The 19,938-nt window shown below is 33.0% G+C and overlaps 1 protein-coding gene across 1 annotated transcript in view; it reads right to left on the reverse strand.

The window, feature by feature from the left end:
- Positions 1 to 9,717: 9,717 nt before the first annotated feature.
- Positions 9,718 to 19,938, reverse strand: part of LOC111049787 (mucin-2) — a 29,454-nt gene continuing 19,233 nt past the window's right edge. The window contains exons 7-11 of the mRNA XM_039422928.1: positions 19,001 to 19,687; positions 15,606 to 15,701; positions 14,043 to 14,171; positions 11,350 to 11,487; positions 9,718 to 9,813 (exon numbers count right to left, since the gene is read on the reverse strand). Coding sequence (XP_039278862.1) covers positions 9,718 to 9,813; positions 11,350 to 11,487; positions 14,043 to 14,171; positions 15,606 to 15,701; positions 19,001 to 19,687 — 1,146 coding nt within the window. The remainder of the gene's footprint in view (positions 9,814 to 11,349; positions 11,488 to 14,042; positions 14,172 to 15,605; positions 15,702 to 19,000; positions 19,688 to 19,938) is intronic.

The following is a 19,938-nucleotide window of genomic DNA, read 5'->3' on the forward strand; positions in this document are numbered from 1 at the left end:
ATTTATTATTGTACAGATTTTCTACAATAGAATGAATACAGTGCAAATAAGTCAATGAAAACAACAGGTTCAAGTCAGACTTTAACAGGCTTTTGTGCAACAAAGCCTAAGAAATGCTGTACCGGTACCTTGGAGATTTGAGCTAGATATTTCAAATTTTCCCATTTATTCTTGCATAAATTTTCCACAATACAAGGGTGTTTGAAAAAGAACTCCCTAGTTTTGATGTGTCATAGAATCTGTAAAAAGTGATATACACTATTCTAGTTTGTAGTGTTTGATTCAGCAACTGTCCAAGTTTTGCCCCCCACCTGCAGTTGGCAGACCTGCTTGACCTTAAGACGGCGGCAGGGAACAGTTCCTTCAATTGACACTCGCTTTCCGGGAAGGTGGATAGGGAGAGCTCGCCCAATTGCTTGGCCACCACGAAGCCCGGACTAAGCCCCTCTGGAATTTTTCTTTTGGGGACACATAAAGAATGTTGTGTACAGTGAAAAAATCCAAGACATAAACCATTTACGGGAAAGAATCGCCACGGCGGTTGGGACAATTACACCTGATATGTTGGTGAATATATGGCGAGAACTTAAATATCGTCTCGACGTGTGCAGGGCAACAAATGGATCCCATGTTGAAGTGTACTGATGTTGAACAAAACTTGAAGATTCTCTCTTTCATTTTATGTAGGCTACTTGTTGATGATGAAGTTTTCCATTAATATACACATTGAATTTATGCCTAAAACTAGGGAGTTCTTTTTCAAACACCCTGTAGAATGAAGTCAATGAAAATAAAGCTTCGATAAGCTAGATACAATTTGCTTGAAATACTTCAAACAGCCATCTCGACAAGATTCGATGAATTTGAACTTCTCCATAAGCAGCCACGTGTAGGCTACACACTTGCTGCAAGCTATTTTGCAGAATTAATATACTTTAACAAAAATGGTCTCACCTATAGTGAGGTACACGTTATAGTGGCAGTGGAGAAAGATAGGAGAAAAACGTTGCCGATCCTCTGTCTTGTCAATGCCTTCTATAGACGGTAGCTGATACAGGTTTATTGATGTAATATTAACTGTTCATTCTCGTTTAAAATAATCAATTTTATTTTATTAAGCAAGAAATTATATTTTTCAATAACTTCATAATGAATTTTCTTAACTAAGATGAAATATTTTGTTAATTGATTATTAATTTTACATTTTTAAAAGACGATCTGGCAACAGAGCAAAGCGAGATAGCGCTATCCACTTTGTTGAATGATAGACAAGGATAGCAATATCATTGCTAATTAAACACTACCATTATAACGTGGACCTCAATATAGCTAAAAGAAATAGTGTATATTAGAGTACTATTTATATTGACATAATCTTACCCTTTAAGCTTGTATATTATAATCCAAGTGAACTTCTTAGCTACACATAAAGGAAGCATAAAACTGGATCGCACATATCAGTGACACTGAAAGTGACCGGTACATTGAGAATATTATTCTCATACGTTCTAATGGAACTGTTCATACTCAGTCGGCCGTGTCGAGTGGGAACAGTCCAATCAGAACTCATGGTAATCATATATTATTCACTATGCCGGTTCACTTTCACTGTCACTGATATGTGGAAATCCAGCTTTAAGCTTTTTAATTGTGACTAGTTCCGATAGAATATCAGAGTAATCATTCATTGGAAATCACTTACCTTTGAGACACTGAGGCCCGGTTGCACAAAAGCCGGTTGAATTTTAACCGTGATTAATTTCACGAGAACCAATAAGAAGCCTTCTTTTTGAAAAAGCCTTCTCTGATTGGTTCTCATGGCATTAATCACGATTAAAATTCAAACAGCTTTTGTGCAACCGGCACTAAGTTTATCACTACTAAAACAAATAATCATTTTGAGAAAACTCAATCTATAATGTAATATAATCATGATGTTATATAATATAGCAATAAATGATTAAATGAAATGGTGATACCTTTACTATGAAAGCGATGAATGACTCTGAAGCTATGACTGCCAGCGAGATGTCGGAATGATACTCTGCAAAACATGCATTATTCAGTCACATGCATGAACATTATTAATTCGTGATATCTTTTATACCAGATGCAAATTAATTGGGTGAAATATTCCAATTTATAGGGGATACATTGGATACTATGGAAAGGGTATTGAGAAAAAAATTCGTTGGCATACAAGGAAAGTCCATCAAAGTAAATTTTTCAGGAAATCAATTTCTAACATCAATCATAATTTTCTTATAATGATTTTTCACAAAATAGTTTCATAGTGCAAGAAATTAAATATTCTTCACTTGTTTGATAATTGATTATTTAACAATCATAGATTACCGTATAGAATTAATTAAAAACTAATAAGAAGTCAAAGTTTGGGAAAATTAGACTTGTGCATTTTCGTTGAACACCCACGATGTTATGTGTATGAATAATGGATTTATTTTAATATCCTTAAATAACTGAGGTTCACGTATAAAGTATCTTCATTATGCATTACATAATGTAGGAAACCTATATTGAATTCATTCAGAGATAAGTATATTTTCAAATTCAGAGATTGTAGGAACTTGTACTTGTTTTTGAAGAATCTTGGAAATAGTGACTAGCTTTTTAGGTGATAGAAATGGGTTTTTTCATTAGTGAAATCTTGGTTGATCCAAAGAAAAAAATGTTCTTTTGACGAGGAAAGGGTTGAATGACTTTTTATTACTTCACATTCTTTCCTTCATTAACCGTTCTAATTAAATTCACAGCATTACAATATTCCAGATTCTTGAGATAGGTAAAAACTAATGGATCAGTTTAAAACTAGACTTTTTTATTGAAATAGTCATCAGTTATAAGGGACCTATATATGGCTCGGTCAAATATTTGGTCAAAAATCGACGATATTGTAGTAGGTCATATAGTTATCATTAGTATTTAACAGTCCAATATAGGAAATACATTTACTTTCTTTTTAACCCCGTTAATTGCTGTTTATTTTCACAGAACATTTTTCAAATGTTGTAATAAAACACTGTATGAAAGCAATAAATGAAAATTCAATTCATTAGAGAACAATAATAATATCGAGTGACCTGGCTGGCTCAGGTCTGGTGTCAGAGTTTTCAGGACGCAACTGATCAATTTCAGGGCCTCTGACATGACTTAACGACTGCTTTTTAGGCAGTAATAAAATTACTATTAGGGAATAAAATCGTTGATAAAATTTGGGCAAAAATATTTGACCGCGTTAATCGGGACCTGATCACAATATGAAACTGATATGGTAATAAGTAAGAGAATGTAGGAGTATGATTAGTATCGGGTGAAGCAGGCGCCTAGATTAACACACATGAATTAATGTAAATCAAGACATTGTTGAACAAAAACCATTTCAGCATTCTTTCAAGGCAAAATCATTCATGAAATCTCAATGTAAAGCTTATGAATATTTTGAGTATTAGCATTAGATGGTCAAAAGCTTGCAATCATGGTCAAGTTTATGAATGATGTCGATAGAACTTAATGCTCAAGTCTGATGATTGAGAAATATGAACGTTACATAATGCAAAAATAATCCACATTGAAAACTATTCAATGAATGTCGAAGTTTGAAGGGAAAAATGAAATCACATTACATAAAATGAATGTACTATATAGTACTATGTACTAATGAATGTACTATAATGTTCAATATCAACTGTATACAATGAATAGCACTAATAGAATAGAACGAATGCTGTTATTATAGTGAGATTCATTTTATAAAGTCAGCACCTGATTAATATTGGTTTGCTATCCTTGTCTGTCATTATACAAAGCACATAACTCCATCCAATCTAGAATACATTAATACAATGAATCGATGTCAATTCTAGGTACACTGACTCCATCCTTTTTTCTAGCTCCATATCGTTGCCAAATCGTTTCCACGAAATGAAGAAATAAAATAAACTAACAGAATATTTTATCTCATTAATTGAATAAATATCATGATATTAGAATATTTGAAGAAGAATCAAGAATATTTTTTTGACGAATGAAATATGAGATAGAATCGACAATTATTAACAAGAATCAACGGTATACCGGGAGAACTTGAATTACAGTTATATACTGTAGAAGGCGGTAGAATCGAAAAATTGGCATCAACGCGTTCCTATCATTTCCACTGAATTTATAACCAGAATCTCACTAGAAATGAGTGGGTGCAAGTACTTGTGACTTGTGGTTATCTTTTCCATTCAATAGCATTAATTTTTAAATAATAAATAACAGAACAGAAACATATTCAATCATTGCTCTAATATTCTCAACTTGGAACAGAAAATTTTCTGTTTGCTTAGTTAGAGTACAAGGAAATTGGTACCCTAGTCTTACTACTTGTAGAGAAATTTAGGTGGAATAAATAATTTAGATGTGAAAACTTTTCTCAAATTACATTTTTATACGAATAATGAATAATATATCAATCCTCAGAGAATAAAAATTGAGAATGATGAAAAGATTCAAAGTAAGGCCATACATACGATAAAGGGTCGCTTTCTCCAAAAAAGTTGTACTGATATTCGAGTTTAAACCATAACTCAATTGAATGAATGAAGTTTTATTCTCAATAAGCTTAACACATAAAATGTAAGATACATGCATATCAAAAACAAATAAACAAGTATATAATATACAGAACTGCAAAGTAACGAATCACAAACCAAATATAATGTTGAATCTTATGTTGGCAGTGCCGAATATTACATTGATAATTATTTTTGTGCAAGTTACAATCAATGTCTATTTGTAGTTAATTGTATATTGCATACTCTAATGATTGTATTGTACAAGTATTTGTATGTGATTTTTGGCAAAAAAAATCAATAAAATAAATTCAATGTTACTTATTAAGGAAAATACAATCCAGCACCTAAGATGCAACTTACGGACCGCTGTAGGGGGTCCAAATTAAAACACATAATAGAGAATGCGACCATACATTGATTAAACTAGTTTAATAGTTGAACCAACTTTGGAGAAAACGACCCTTACTATCATATTAGTTGTGATGAATGAACTGATTTATGCAGGTTGCAATCCAAGCACATGACTTGAAGCGAATTTATTGTGAGTAAGGCATCGGCAGAGCTGAGCATGATTAATGCTCAGTGGATTCCATTGAGGTTTGCTCTTTGGAACAGCAACCAACATCAAAAAACCTTCATGAATTTTTTTAAAGCAAGATTGCTGCATTTTGTTAGTGGATTCCATTGAGGTTTGCTCTTTGAAATAGCGACCAACATAAAAAAAACCTTCATGAATTGTTTTTAAAAGCAAGATTGCTGCATTTTGTCAATGGATTCCATTGAGGTTTGCTCTTTGGAACAGCAACCAATATCAAAAAACCTTCATGATTTATTTTTGAAAGCAAGATTGCTGCATTTTGTCAGTGATTCCATTGAGGTTTGCTCTTTGAAATAGCGACCAACATCAACAAACCTTAATAGCGTTTTGTTAAATTCAATTTTTAGAATACCTGAATGATGAGGCCCATGAAGTGAGACACGGCTCGACTCATACTGATGGCTGCCGAGACGAGAGGTCCTTGCTGAGGTGGCTGTGGCTGATCACTGGGCTCCGACTAACGACAGAACAATAGAATATTTTTCAATTTGAAATTTGTGCTTCTTGGTGGAAATTGAATAGTTGAATAGATGGATGTTACAATAAATTGCCATTGGATATTAAATATTGAGAAAATATTGTTATTTTAAAAAGTTACTTTTTGAGTGGCTGGTTTTGAGACCTTTCTATTGTGTGACAGAGTTTTTTCGATTCTACTTGATGTTATTCTACTTTGTGACTTTAAACTATCACTTTGTCATTGTATTACTATGACTTTGTCAATTACCTATATTGGTCTACAGTTAAATATCTATAGTAGTAGTATACAACCCTATTGTTATAGAATATAGCTGAATATGCATTGTCTTCTTCATGTCTCAATTAATTATTTTCAGTTAGTTCTACTCAAACTCTTGACGAGAGCACTCGGCTCCCGAAATTCTTTAATTCGGTATTTTCTGTAGTTGTAGTGTTGATAAAGTTTCAATTTTTAAAAACTCAGTCGTGTCGTCCAATCACTTAACTTACGACAGTGAAATGTATTTATTTATTTGAAAAATTGAATTTCATCTAACCAATTACTATGTGCAAATACAATTTATTAATTTACTACTAAGTTGTAATAGGAAAGCAGTCAAGCCTGCAGGTATGGCTAGCCTTAGTATTATTTTTCAGTATTGTTTTTAAATGCATTCGTAAAAATAAAAGTAAGTAATAAAATCATTTATGAGAAATGTTCTAAACATGAGAGATGCTCAACACCTTTTTCTAAAGACACTTATTTCAATAGAACTTGAGAAGTTGTTGTATTTTCTAACTGTTTATCTCTGTATTTTTACTAAGGTGACACTGTGTACAGTCTGCTGTCTGTAATATGGGTTTTTTATGTTAACTTTCAATTCGTTACAGTCTAGTTCATTGACTTTTCTAAATTTATATCAAGCAAATATGGAAATAAAAATATTTATTATTATTTACTAATTTCATCACTTACAAAGTGATTTTTCATTGCAACCAAAGTCAGCCATTGGCTTTGGTCCATCTTGGACCTAAAAAATGATCTAATCATTGACACCGTCTGTGTAAACTGCCTTCTGTTATTAATCATAATAATAATGAAATAGAACAAACCGGATCTTCAGCATCCCCAAGGTTTGTATTGCTTCCAAGTGATCTCAGTATTCCACCTCTGGGTCTCTGCAATGGGAAAAATCAATTAATATGACATTACAGTTTTCCTATGTACATGGGCAACTGGTGAATGTGAATATTCTCCAATGATCTTCTAATCTACACTATTGTAATAAAGTTTTTCTATAAGTACCTCGGCAACTAGTGAATAGATTAATGAATAGAATTTTATTGTCATCAAATTCATTTTGAACACAGACAACATCAAGTTTATACAGCTAATAATATAACATCATACAATATAATATATCACACATATCAGAGTCGAAAGTGACATTTCACGCCAATTAACATTAGGAATGTTATGTCAATAACATGTGCAGTAAAATTAATAAATAGGACATTCATATATCATATATAAACACCATAAGTGTATGAATACAGACGAGGTAACAATTTACAGCCTCTACATAAATTGAATGACTAAACGAAATTTGCATTCTCAAGGAGTTCATCTATAGGCCTACTATAAAAAAGGATTTAACAAAAGAATGTTAATATTTTCCAAATATCTAATAGAATAGAATAGAAAAAACGTTTATTGAATAAATAAGCTACCTTAAGCGAACCTCAAAGAGGCTGCTTGACAAGGTACCATATACAAAACATGTAAATTCAAATATAATTATACATATATCAGTGAACTTTATTTTTACAAGAATTTACTTAAAAGTTAAAATTATCATGATATTAACTAATTAATTGTTGGCTCAGCTCTCAAAAAGTGTTACAATGTATAGTCAACCTGAACTTACATACAAAAAATATAACGGAATGAATTACAACAATACAATACATCAGTAATGAATTGCATTATGCTACATCTAAAGTGTAATTATTCAACCAAATTTTTAAATTTCTTTTCAACAGGCACATATTAAAAAACTCAGCACAATTATCGGGTAAATCATTGAAAGTTTTTGGTACAATGTAGATTAAGGTGTTTCTAACTTAATTATTCGAAGTAAATAGTACAACATACCTCTCATTCCTTAAATCATATCACTAATGATCTACAATATTGTAATAAAGTTGTCGTATGTACCTGGGAAACTGATGAATGTAAACATTTTCCAATTATCTAATCTACACAATTGGAATAAAGTTGTGTTATGTACCTGGAAAATAGCGGACAGGCCAGGGAAAGATCGTTGTGTTGTGGTGGGTGTGGACTGGGGAGTGGTCGAAGACGTTTTGGGCTTCCGTGTGTTCTTCTTACTGGAGGCCTCGGTCGTGGTAGTGGTTGTTGGTGAGGTACCCAAAAGTTCCTAACAAAAGTTACAAAACAGTTTCAAATCAGATAAATGTCAGTCTTAAAACATCTTCACACAGTCATTCTAAACAGATACAAAACTATTCTGATATAATGCAATGGGCCATATGAATAAAATCAGATAATATGCTCATGAGCATGGAGCATAAGGTTTTGCTCATGAGCATTAGGTAGAAGCAAAAGCATTTGCTCATTTCTATATGAATAAGCTTTACCTTATACTCTTACCTTATGCTTCTGAACTCTGGAGCAAATGCTCACGTATTTTAAAGATTTTTCATCAGCTGATTCGCCTTTGTAGCCTTACTTTGTTTTTATAGCTCACGTAAGCGCTAAATATGCAAGTATAGACACCGCTTGTGTTTGGTCGTCTGCTCTGTTTAGGTTAGTTGAGTTTTGAATTTTGAAATAATAGCGTGAAAAAATGTTATCTTTATAATAATCTTCAGCATAATCTTATAATCTCAATAGCCTTCTTGACAAGGTACCATATACAAAACATGTAAATTCAAATATAATTATACATATATCAGTGAACTTTATTTTTACAAGAATTTACTTAAAAGTTGAAATTATCATGATATTGACTAATTAATTGTTGGCTCAGCTCTCAAAAAGTGTTATAATGTATAGTCAACTTGAACTTACATACAAAAAATAGAACGGAATGAATTACAACAATACAATACATTAGTAATGAATTGCATTATGCTACATCTAAAGTGTAATTATTCAACCAAATTTTTAAATTTCTTTTCAACAGGCACATATTAAACAACTCAGCACAATTATCGGGTAAATCATTGAAAGTTTTTGGTACAATGTAGATTAAGGTGTTTCTAACTTAATTATTCGAAGAAAATAGTATAACATACCTCTCATTCCTTAAATCATATCACTAATGATCCACAATATTGTAATAAAGTTGTCGTATGTATCTGGACAACTGATGAATGTAAATAATCTCCATTGAGCTAATCTACACAATTGGAATAAAGTTGTGTTATGTACCTGGAAAATGGCGGACAGGCCAGGGAATGTACGTTGTGTTGTGGTGGGTGCGGGCTGGGGAGTGGTCGAAGACGTTTTAGGCTTCCGTGTGTTTTTCTTACTGGAGGCCTCTGTTGTCGTCGTAGTTGTTGGTGAGGTACCCAAAAGTTCCTAAAAGAGTTCCAAAAAAGTTTCAAATCAGATACATGCCAGTTTGAAAACACCTACCAAATTAAGAAACGTAATTTCAAAAGTAATTGTTAAATAGTTAATATGCAATAGATATGATGGATATGCAATGTACAAAACTATTTTGCTATAATCTAATAGCTCCATTTTGATATTTCACTTTTAAAAAATTCCAACATTTTATCATTCATGGCATAAATATTGTATGACTTTCATCGGTAAATGTAGTACCTCCCAGTCATCCAAAGACCCAATACCTCAATAATTGGGTGAACCAAGCACATTGAGGTTATGGTGCGCTCAAAGCTTTGAAATTCCATTGTCACCGTGACTTCTATTAGTCATTTTAAGAAACGTAATTTCAAAACTAATTGCAACTATACACAATACTTGGCAATCAGTACAAATCTGGGAAATAAAGGATTTCGACTAGTGTATAAATTTGAAGATAAGAATTAAATTGATTCATCAAGTGGATCTCTCAAGTTGGCAGTGGTTGAGCTCGGAGAATTCAATAACACGTTGAGCACTTGCTCCTCTTGTGCAGTCAACTGTCAAACAAGCAAATATAATAATTAGCTTTCAAAATACAAATAAGGGAATAGTTTTATTTACTGTAGTTGAAATCAACCACGAAGCATGAAACAGGACACTTTCAAAAATTAAACATAGTCTAATATTTATACAGAATCCACAAAAGGTGTAACAGTGAAGACCATAGATTCTACATGGAATTCGCAACAAAAAATTTCTAGTAAAATTTTCATGTATCAACCTTAATTTTCAAGGTATATCGATTTTTCAATATCCTTGAAAAATGTCAATAGCTAGAAAAATATCTGTCAGAATCTATTTCTAAGGACATGGTTGGAAAGAGGAAGAAATTTCCAATAGACCTAAGACTCATATAACTGTTCCTTTGTTAGACGTTTTTGAACCTTTTATAAGCGCGCTCAAAGTTGAAGAAAGTACATTCGTCGAGTTCAAACACAGATCTCAAACAGTTTGAACGCTCAAGAAAAGTTCAATAACATCTGACAAAGGAATAAATTATATAAATCTTATTGAAAATTTCTTCCTCTTTCCAACCATATCCTTACAAATAGATTCTGACAGATATTTTACTAGCTACTGACATTTTTCAAGGATATTGAAAAATCGATATACCTCGAAAACTAAGGTCGATGTAGGAAAATTTTACTGTACATTTTTTGTTGCAAATTTCTTGTAGTATATCTATGATCTCCGGCTTTTACACCTTTCGTGAGACAACCTTTATGTGCAAAACAATTTCAAATTTTCTAATACTTTATTTAGTAGAGGCAATTTTTCAGTGAGTACAATTTATTGAAGGCTAGATCTACAGCTTTAGGTGAGCTCCGAGAATTCAATAACACGTTGAGCACTTGCTCCTCCTGTGCAGTCAACTGTCAAATAAACAAATAATATAATAATTGACTTTCAAAATACAAATTAAGGAATCATTTTATTTACCGTAGGCTAGTTGAAATCAATCAAAAATCATGAACAAAAAACGTTTAGTGAAATTTATTGTAGTCTACTACTAAATGGTCTATATAAGCAAAACAAAATTCTAAAAATGTGTAACCATTGAGAATGAATTTCAGTAGAAAAGGGTCATTGAATAAATGTTATTAAATAAACTTCTATAAACGTTTGAAAAACTATGAGATTTTGAATGGAATGTTCAGTAAATGATTGATCTTTAAATGGTTTTGAATGGCATGGTCACTAAATTACTTTTCTTTCAGCTTTACAATAATTGTGACTTATTACAAAGCTTTACAAATCTTTACAGTTGTGACTTATTAAGTACTAAGTATCTTCTACTGAAATGTTTTTCAGGTCAAACTGTCATTAGAAAAAGTGTAGTGTAATAATATAATCATTATAATATTATAGTATTATGCAACCTCAAGATTCTATCGATAAGCTTCAAAATATAGGTAGCAAATCAGCACTGATTAATCTCATTCACTCATTCATAATGAATATTGTTCATATAGAACATTATAAATTGTTCTCAAAGAACAATAAGTTATGAACATCATAAAAATAGACTGCACCTTAGCGACTGGTGTGGTTGTTTTAGTAGTTGCTCCGGTGCCCGACATTTCTTTGCTTGGTACAACCCATACCGATATTTTGCCCCCTGGCTTCGATGGAGACATCGTATTATCCAAATTGGGGGATGGCGAAGCACTCTGAAAGTTTGCAAAATCCAAATTTGAAAAATGGAAAACTCATACACATTTATAAAAAATCTTCAATATCTCAGATAACATTTCTCTGTTTGACATACAAAAAAGATTTTTCAAGTTATAGCCTATCTGTTTAGGAAGGACTATGTTCCGTTTTCATGATTTCGTCGAAACATGTTTAATAATTGTGAACGACAATAAAAACATTTGATTTGATTTGTTTAAAAATTCCAACTGTAAAAAGGTTTTTTCTGACTTCTGACAAAAATCATGTTATCTGTGATAACGCAATATAGCCTACAATAAATTCAATTTTGGATACACAAAATAAAGTACTGGGTAAATATAAAATTTGTCTCTTTCTTGAATTTCTTATATCTCTCGTGGTTGAAGTTCAGATCTCAAGCTAGTATTAATTATTATTGAACGAAAATCCCAATTAAATGCTGTAAATAACAAATTTGAACAAATGCAATTTCCAATTCATTTCCATTTGTAAGCTATAGTGAGGTCCACGTTATAATGACAGTATTTGATAAAATTTGATGTTGCTATCCTTGTCTATAGTTCGACAAAGCAGGTAGTGCTATCCTTTTCTAGCTCCACAACGAAGCCAAATATGTTTTTGACGATGTAGAAATATAATTAATTAAGGCAGATAATAGGAAAAGCTGTTCTTCCATCTCTAACTACTGCCATTATAACGTGGACCTCACTATAGTAGTATTTGTATTAACTCTTCAAGTAGAAAAACATCAATCTGAAAAAGGAAGGTAGATTAAATAATGAAAATTAATCAGTTTTGAATAAGATCCATGATAAATAGCAAGTCATTAATAATAATATATGAATAATATGATGACATGATGAATGAGAAAATGCTAAGAAATTTTCCAAACAACCCATGAACTGATTCTAGTATGAACAGTTTTGTGAAATATTCATTCTTTCACTCTTGATAAATACAACTTATGTGCTTATAGAATTTGTACAATGATAGATGAAATACATAATATATGAGATTTGTTATATGAGTTTTAATGTGAATTGAAATTGAATTTGATAAAAATACAGAGGAATCTAATGATGGATTCAGGTACAATATTTATTCAAAATAAGATAAAAACGTGAAATTTATGATAAATTAAGCTGTGCATTGGATGATAATGATGACATGTTGTAAGCATATTTGATATGAATGGAAATGTAGTACAAATCGAATAATTTTTGAAAATCATGAATTCAGCACATGAATAGTGAATATGAGGACATTACATGGCAAGTGTTTCTCTGTTGATTTGCATTGTGTGAACTCCATGCAAATATGTGTGCATTATGCATGTACCGAAAACGTTCGAGTCAGTTTTGTAAGAGATAATGTCAATTTTTGTCTTTCATAGTAAATTATTAAACAGTCTCAACTGTATTGTGGATAGAAGATTTCGACACTTGAATTTTGCAGGCTCATTTTATCAAACCAGTTTATTTATAATGTAACCAATTTTGTAATAAATTGAAAAATAAGATTCAAATCCAATAATTTTAGTATTCACGATGATATTAGTAGAGGGTATTCACGATGTTGGATTATACGAACTATTATGCTTGGCACACACCAGTTAGTCAAGACAAGACGAGACACGTTTAGTCACAATACTTCACATGGTAGATACTTATGAAGAAATGTCTAATTGCAATGACTAATCGGTGTGTGTTGCTTCATAAGCAACTATGTGAAGTATTGTGACTAATCGTGACTAGTCTTGTCTTGACTAACTGGTTTGTGCCTAGCCTTAGCTAACCGCTGCTATTTGTTAACTAAGTCAATGCTAATAATACATCACAAAGAATATAGCAGCTGATTCAAGTTAGCAAATAGACAAAGGCCCGTAGGCTATATACCGGACCTGCGCCTACAAAAAAAAAAAATGGCCGCCGTAGGTAGTAGCCGGCATTGGTATTTCAAACGGGAACTAGACGAACTGAGATTTCAAAAAACTGAGACGCTCTCTAACAGCTGATTAGTAATTTTTTTCTCAGTAGGAATTTCTATAAGACCACAACATACGGAGGCCATTTTTTTCTAGGCTCAGGTCCAGTAGTATATAGGAGGTCCTGCCCGTATGCAGACATTCGGATTAAACGGAGAAATGTCAGCAGCTGTTCGTTTAAAACACCCCGTATGAAACACATTATGATAATTGCAACCATATCTACAAGTAAACGTGATTTAGCGTTAAACGTAGTATTAGCATATGGCTATAACTCAAGATCGTGAATAACCCTATTAACCTCGATCACCACAGATAGGGCATGAGAGATATTCCTAGTGCAAGGAAAACTAATAGCTATGCTGAGCTGCACCAACGATGATCAATTTCAAGCCAGGATAACCAATAAGCACTTGCTCAATAGGCATGATCACTTTACAATTCAAACTTGATTTAATATCCGGGAAGCTGCAGCCCAGCATAATCGATAAAGGAGTAAGTGATCGGATTAATTATAAAGATTGAACTCAATATATAAAATAGACAATAACTTCGTGGTAATCTCACCGGAGCAATTGAATTAGCTGATATTTCCTCTATATTAGCAGCCTGTGTTGCTCCTAGTGTGACAAGAGCTGACGCTGGAGTGGGAGGCCCGGAGCTAGGACCTGCTCGTTCGATTGCCAACTGAATTATCTGAAAATTGAAAAAAGTAAATATCACAATACTAGACGACTTTTTGAATATATGTATCATAAATAGGTAAGAATAGAATATAGGAAAACGAGTTATGAAGTGAACAAGTAATTTCTGTAATGAGAATCTAGTATATTATATCACGTTGCTAAAAATATCAAACTAAATGAAAGGATTATCTGAAGATTGAATAAGAAAACGTAATTATTACAATAGTAGACGATAGACGACTAGTTTAATAAGCATACGAAAAACCGAGTTATTGAGTGAACAAGTTCATTTTTGTATTAAGCATCGAGTATACTGTATTATACAACCTTGATAAAAATATTACAGTGGTTGGAAGATCTCAAAAATCAGGGTGAAAACAGTACAATTGAACAAACATGTTCAATATGTCCTCCATTGGCTGCACGGACAACATCTCCTTTGCCTCAACGTTGGATAGGGCGTACAGGACCGGGAGACCAAACTTTACACTCTTAGCCTCCCAGGTCCCCTGACATAACACCATGCGATTTTTCCCTGTGGGGATATGTTAAACAACATGTTTACGTTCCTCCCTTACCTCGTGACATTGATGAACTGATAACCCGAATATCAGCGGCTGTAGCCTCAGTGACAGAAGACACCTTACGCTCAGTTTGGGATGAATTAAGCTACAGACTAGATATCGTCCCTGCAGCCAATGGAGGACATATTGAACATTTATGATGCATTTTCGTAAACTCCAATATTTTGTAAGTATTTTAGTATGCAATTTGTTAGTGTTAAGCCATTCTTCCTAAAAAATATAGCTATTTAAAATCGTGTCATTTTTTTGTATACACTGTATTAGTCTAGTATAAGTTTAGTTTGGAATTATATGATGGTATTTATTTTTGGCTGTAATAGAAACTTGTTTCTTTCAGATGTAAGGTTTTACGATTTGAAAATAGAGAATTAGTTGTGGAATTCTTGCACCAAGCAACAGATATGTGGTTATAAGTGGCTTATATATAAAAATCAAACTTCAAAAACCAAAAAATCAATAAACTTTAGGGGCACTTGATAATACTTCTGAAAACCTATAGGGCGCACAGTTGAAATAATGGTTAATATTGATATGAGACAACATTGAAAATAATGATATGAGTAACATTGAAAATAAAATATCCTAGTCATACATACTCGTAATACATTATACTGGCTCAATTTATTATAATTTATTCTGAAAGAGTTCATAATAATTTAATAGAGCTCAAAAAAGATTTCACTAGCTTATCTTTGTAAACTACTTATTCTATATTCTATCTGGGAAGTACAAGGTGCTTAGCTTGAAGCATAGATCTCTGACAAAGTCCAGTCTAGGTTAATATTAATCCTCAGTCACGTGGAATCCATTTATCCGGATATTCTTCTTATATTACAATTTATTATAATTCAGTTCCTTACCCTGTTAGCTAATGAATCATCATCCATGCCCGGTGTACTTGACATAAACTCTGGAGCAATGCTATTAGCATTTGCAGACTCATCAGGCAGTTTCAACTGAAATAGAATTAATTTTGAATAAGGATAAAAAGGTGTATGGAAAACTGATTAATTTAAAAGATCTTATAGATTGAAAAAAATTATCCTTTCAAATCGGATAAATGAGAAAGATGCTTCAAGAAAATGTTAGTTGTATAGAGCTCTGATGAAATACAACACGTTTAATTTGTTTATATACTGTGGAGTTTTACACAAATTCTTATAAAAATTGAGAAGGAATTGGAATCTTTGAAGTTTACTGTTCAATTAACTTAAATTATTTATGTAGTGGGGGACTGGTATAGTGAAATCCACGTTATAATGGCAGTGTTTGATTAGCAATGGTATTGCTATCCTTGTCTATCATTCAACAAAGTGGATAGCGCTATCTCTCTCTCTCGTTTTGCTCTTTTGCCAGATCGGCTTTTAACAATGTAGAATTAATTAACAAAATATTTCATCTTAATTATGAACATTCATTCTGAAATTATTGAAAAATATAATTTCTTGCTTAATGAAATATAATTGATTATTTTAAACGAGAATTAACAATTAATATTACATTAATAAACCTGTATCAGCTACCGTCAAGAAGGCATTGACAAGACAGTGAGGATTGGCAACGTTGTTCTCCTAGTTTTCTTCACTGCCATTATAACGTGGACCTCACTATAGTAAGTCATGAGAAATTCTCATTTTTACATTAGTTAACATAATGTTTGATAAAATACAGGACAAATTGAAGAGTTTTAACACGTAATAATAGCTTCCTCGTATCAGGAAAAGTATTTGATTAACATTTTAGTTATAGACTAAGGGTCGGTTTCCGAGTTCAGGATTTAGCTAAGTTCTAGACTTTAAACAGCGGGAGTCAGAAAATTGGCTTTCCGAAACTTGAGTCGCAGTTTTTATGAAAATCTTCATTTTCTCATTTCTATAATTTGAAACGTTTTTCCTTGAGGAAATTGAACATTCCTGAATAATTCAAAATAGCTGAAACTTTACACTATTTTCCCTTTATTTTATTTTTTGTTCAATTTTCTAGTTTTTTGAAATTTAATTTAAACGCGACTGTGACTATGACTACGACTACGCCCCGTTTCGGAAAGCTAATATTCTGACTCCAGCTGTTTAAAGTCTAGAACTTAGCTAAATCCCGAGCTCGGAAACCGGTCCTTAATGATATAACTTTTTCACCATGATTTGAATTATAAAGGATCACACAAATTAATATTAAGAATCAAGGAATTGTGAAATAAATATCTGACAGAATGCTATGCAAAATTTTGCAATGAATAATGAACGATGATTCTAAGCAGTGAAATAAGCGTCATCATAATAAGAAAGGCTTAAGCAGCAATAGTACAAGAATAAGCTCTAATCAAATACAGCACCTATTTTAAGCGGTGCAGTAGGGGCCAAAATATTTATGAATGAACAGCTTTTATGAATGATCTCTATGGTGGAAGCAAAAACTCAAAATCTATTACAGAAAGCCTGAAAAGTGCCACATGCTGCTGCTATATTGTAACTAATTGAGACACTCAACTACAAACTGTGCATTAATATCAATCTCTGCTAACCTGATACCAATTCTTCAACAGATAACCTGAACGGTAATTCTATCTCCTGAAATTGAAAGTTGTTTAAGATAGATTTACATAATTATTTTGTACTGAAACGACAATTGAATATCAATATTTGAAAAAAATAATGATATCAAGTCAAAGACTTATCTTAGACTCATGTGGAAACGTTAAATTTACATTAAGGCCGGTTACACAGCTCGACCGACCGTCAGTGCGTATGAACCATCCTGACCGTACGCATCGATGAATCAGTTTTACACATTCAGAGCTCGACCGACCGTCTGTGCGTATGCACCATCCTGACCATACATCAGTTTTCCTGACTCACAAAATGGACGCCTTCACAGATTGATTAATTGCAGCTTATTATCTTCGTAAACGAAAGATTAAAAGACGTAGATATCAAGTTCACCCGATGGTCGCCCAAAGAGCATTTCAGAGGGAATTAATACCATTATATACATCATTGCTTGGGGTGAAGATACATTTTTCAACTACCTCAGAATCTCCATCAGAAATTTTGATGAGTTATTTCGAGCTTGTATCACCATTGGGAATACTTGCAGTCACTTTAAGCTACGGATCAAATAAATGTAGATAATATATGTTTTTTTCAATCAAAAATTTAGAAATAATTGAAGAAATGTATAGAAAAACTCTGAATTCAAATATGACACTATTAATTGAATTCATTCATTATGCTATTCAATTCAATATCAGCTGATTGTCGGGCAGAGGTGTCAGCACATTGGTTATGTTGCGATCGGGCTACTGATCAGTACAGCTCTGAAAGATTCTATTTGTTTCAATAGCGCATCAGTCGACCGATGGAACGGATGCGCACGAGCTCGACCGATGGTCTTCGTACGCTGTATAAAACACATGGTCCTGACCGTGCGCGTGCGTGCCGTCAGTCCTGCTCTGTACGGATACATGGAATCTCTATGGAAAAGACAAGCGCGACTGACGTACGCACTGACGGTCGGTCGAGCTCTGTAACCAGCCTTAGATGAGATAAAGTGAGAACATTTTTGTCGATTTATAAGTAAGACAGTTTCAACTTCAACTGAGTGGTAATAATTTCCAATAATTTTCAATAAAGAGATGGCTCATTAATGGAGAAATTAGTAAATGTTTTATATAATTTAAAGCGTTGAAATTATCATCTCATGTGAAATAACTGTTATGAATTAATAACAGTAGGGTACTTAGTAGGTTTAATCATAATGAAATGAATATGAGGAGTTGTATTGAAGATCCAAAGAAGATTCCCTTCAAGTTATTTTGTCTGCTGTCTGTAAAGTATACAGAAAAATACCAAAGTCTACAAAACGATGTCTCACAGTTTTAATTCTCACTGATTTCCGTTTAACATAATTCTCACTCATTTCAGTTAGATATAATTTTCACTGTCATTAGGGTAAACCAAGTTACCCAGTTAAATAGAATTTTCACTGTCAGTTCATAAGGGTAAACCAAGTTACCCAGTTAAATATAATTTTCACTGTCAGTTCATTAGGGTAAACAAAGTTACCCAGTTAATTATAATTTTCACTGTCAGTTAATTAGGGTAAACCAAGGTACCCAGTTAAATATAATTTTCACTGTCAGTTCATTAGGGTAAACCAAGTTACCAATCATTGAATCTGGAAAAACGTTCTAACAACAGTTCTTCAATGATCGTTATCTCTGATAATATTTTTATAAACTCTTTATCTTCATACTTACCAAAGAGTTGAGAAGAGCAAACTCGTCAGCGATTCTTGTTGCCTGAACAAGTGATGCAGTTGTTTGTGATTGTGTGGTGGAAAGCGTAGTTGTGGTGGTCGGTGTTGTGATTTGTTGTTTTGGTTTTTTAGTAGTTGTGGTTTTTCCAGTGGAGCCCTTTGAGGGCCGTTTTGGAGTTGTTTTAGGTTTTTGTGTGGACGATGGACTTGGCTTTTTACTAGTCGCCGCTGGTTTATTAGTGGTTGGTTTTGGTGTAGTGGTTGGTTTTGGTGTAGTGGATGGTTTTGGTGTAGTGGTTGGTTTTTGTGTAGTGGTAGGTTTTGGTGTAGTGATAGGTTTTGGAGTAGTGGTTGTGATTGGACTTGTTCTAAGCATTGGTGTGGTGGTTTGTGTAGGCTTTGTTGTGGGTGGTGGAGGTTTTTGAGTTGGTTTTGGTGTAGGTTTAGGAGTAGCTTTCGGTGTAGGTTTAGGAGTAGCTTTCGGTGTAGGTTTGGGTGTAGCTTTCGGTGTAGGTTTAGGAGTTGGCTTTTTAGTTGTCGTGGTAGAAGGTGGAGGAGGTGGCGGAGGAGGAGGGGAAGGTGTAGTTGTTGTTGTTGTTGTAGATGTTGTTGTGCTAGGGGTGGTAGATGGCATGGTTGTAAATAACATTGTATCTGGTGTTGGTAAAGTGGTGAGAATTGGAGAAGTCTGTAAATAGAAACAATAATCATTAGTTAGAGACCAGAGTACCAGATCAATTCCGGGCCTACTAGAAAATATTGTGAAATTAGATTTCATCACCAATCAAGGCCTCATTATTATATGCATGTTAATTATGATAAATTAAAGCACCTTCAAAGAAATGATGTTTCAAAGAAAGCAAGAACATTATCCGAAAGAAGCATTTCAGAGCACAATATTATTCAGATTTCCAACCAACTAAAAATAGCCTAGGCTTT

The sequence above is a fragment of the Nilaparvata lugens genome, chromosome 3, assembly GCF_014356525.2.
Source record: "Nilaparvata lugens isolate BPH chromosome 3, ASM1435652v1, whole genome shotgun sequence".
NCBI classification, from domain to species: domain Eukaryota; kingdom Metazoa; phylum Arthropoda; class Insecta; order Hemiptera; family Delphacidae; genus Nilaparvata; species Nilaparvata lugens.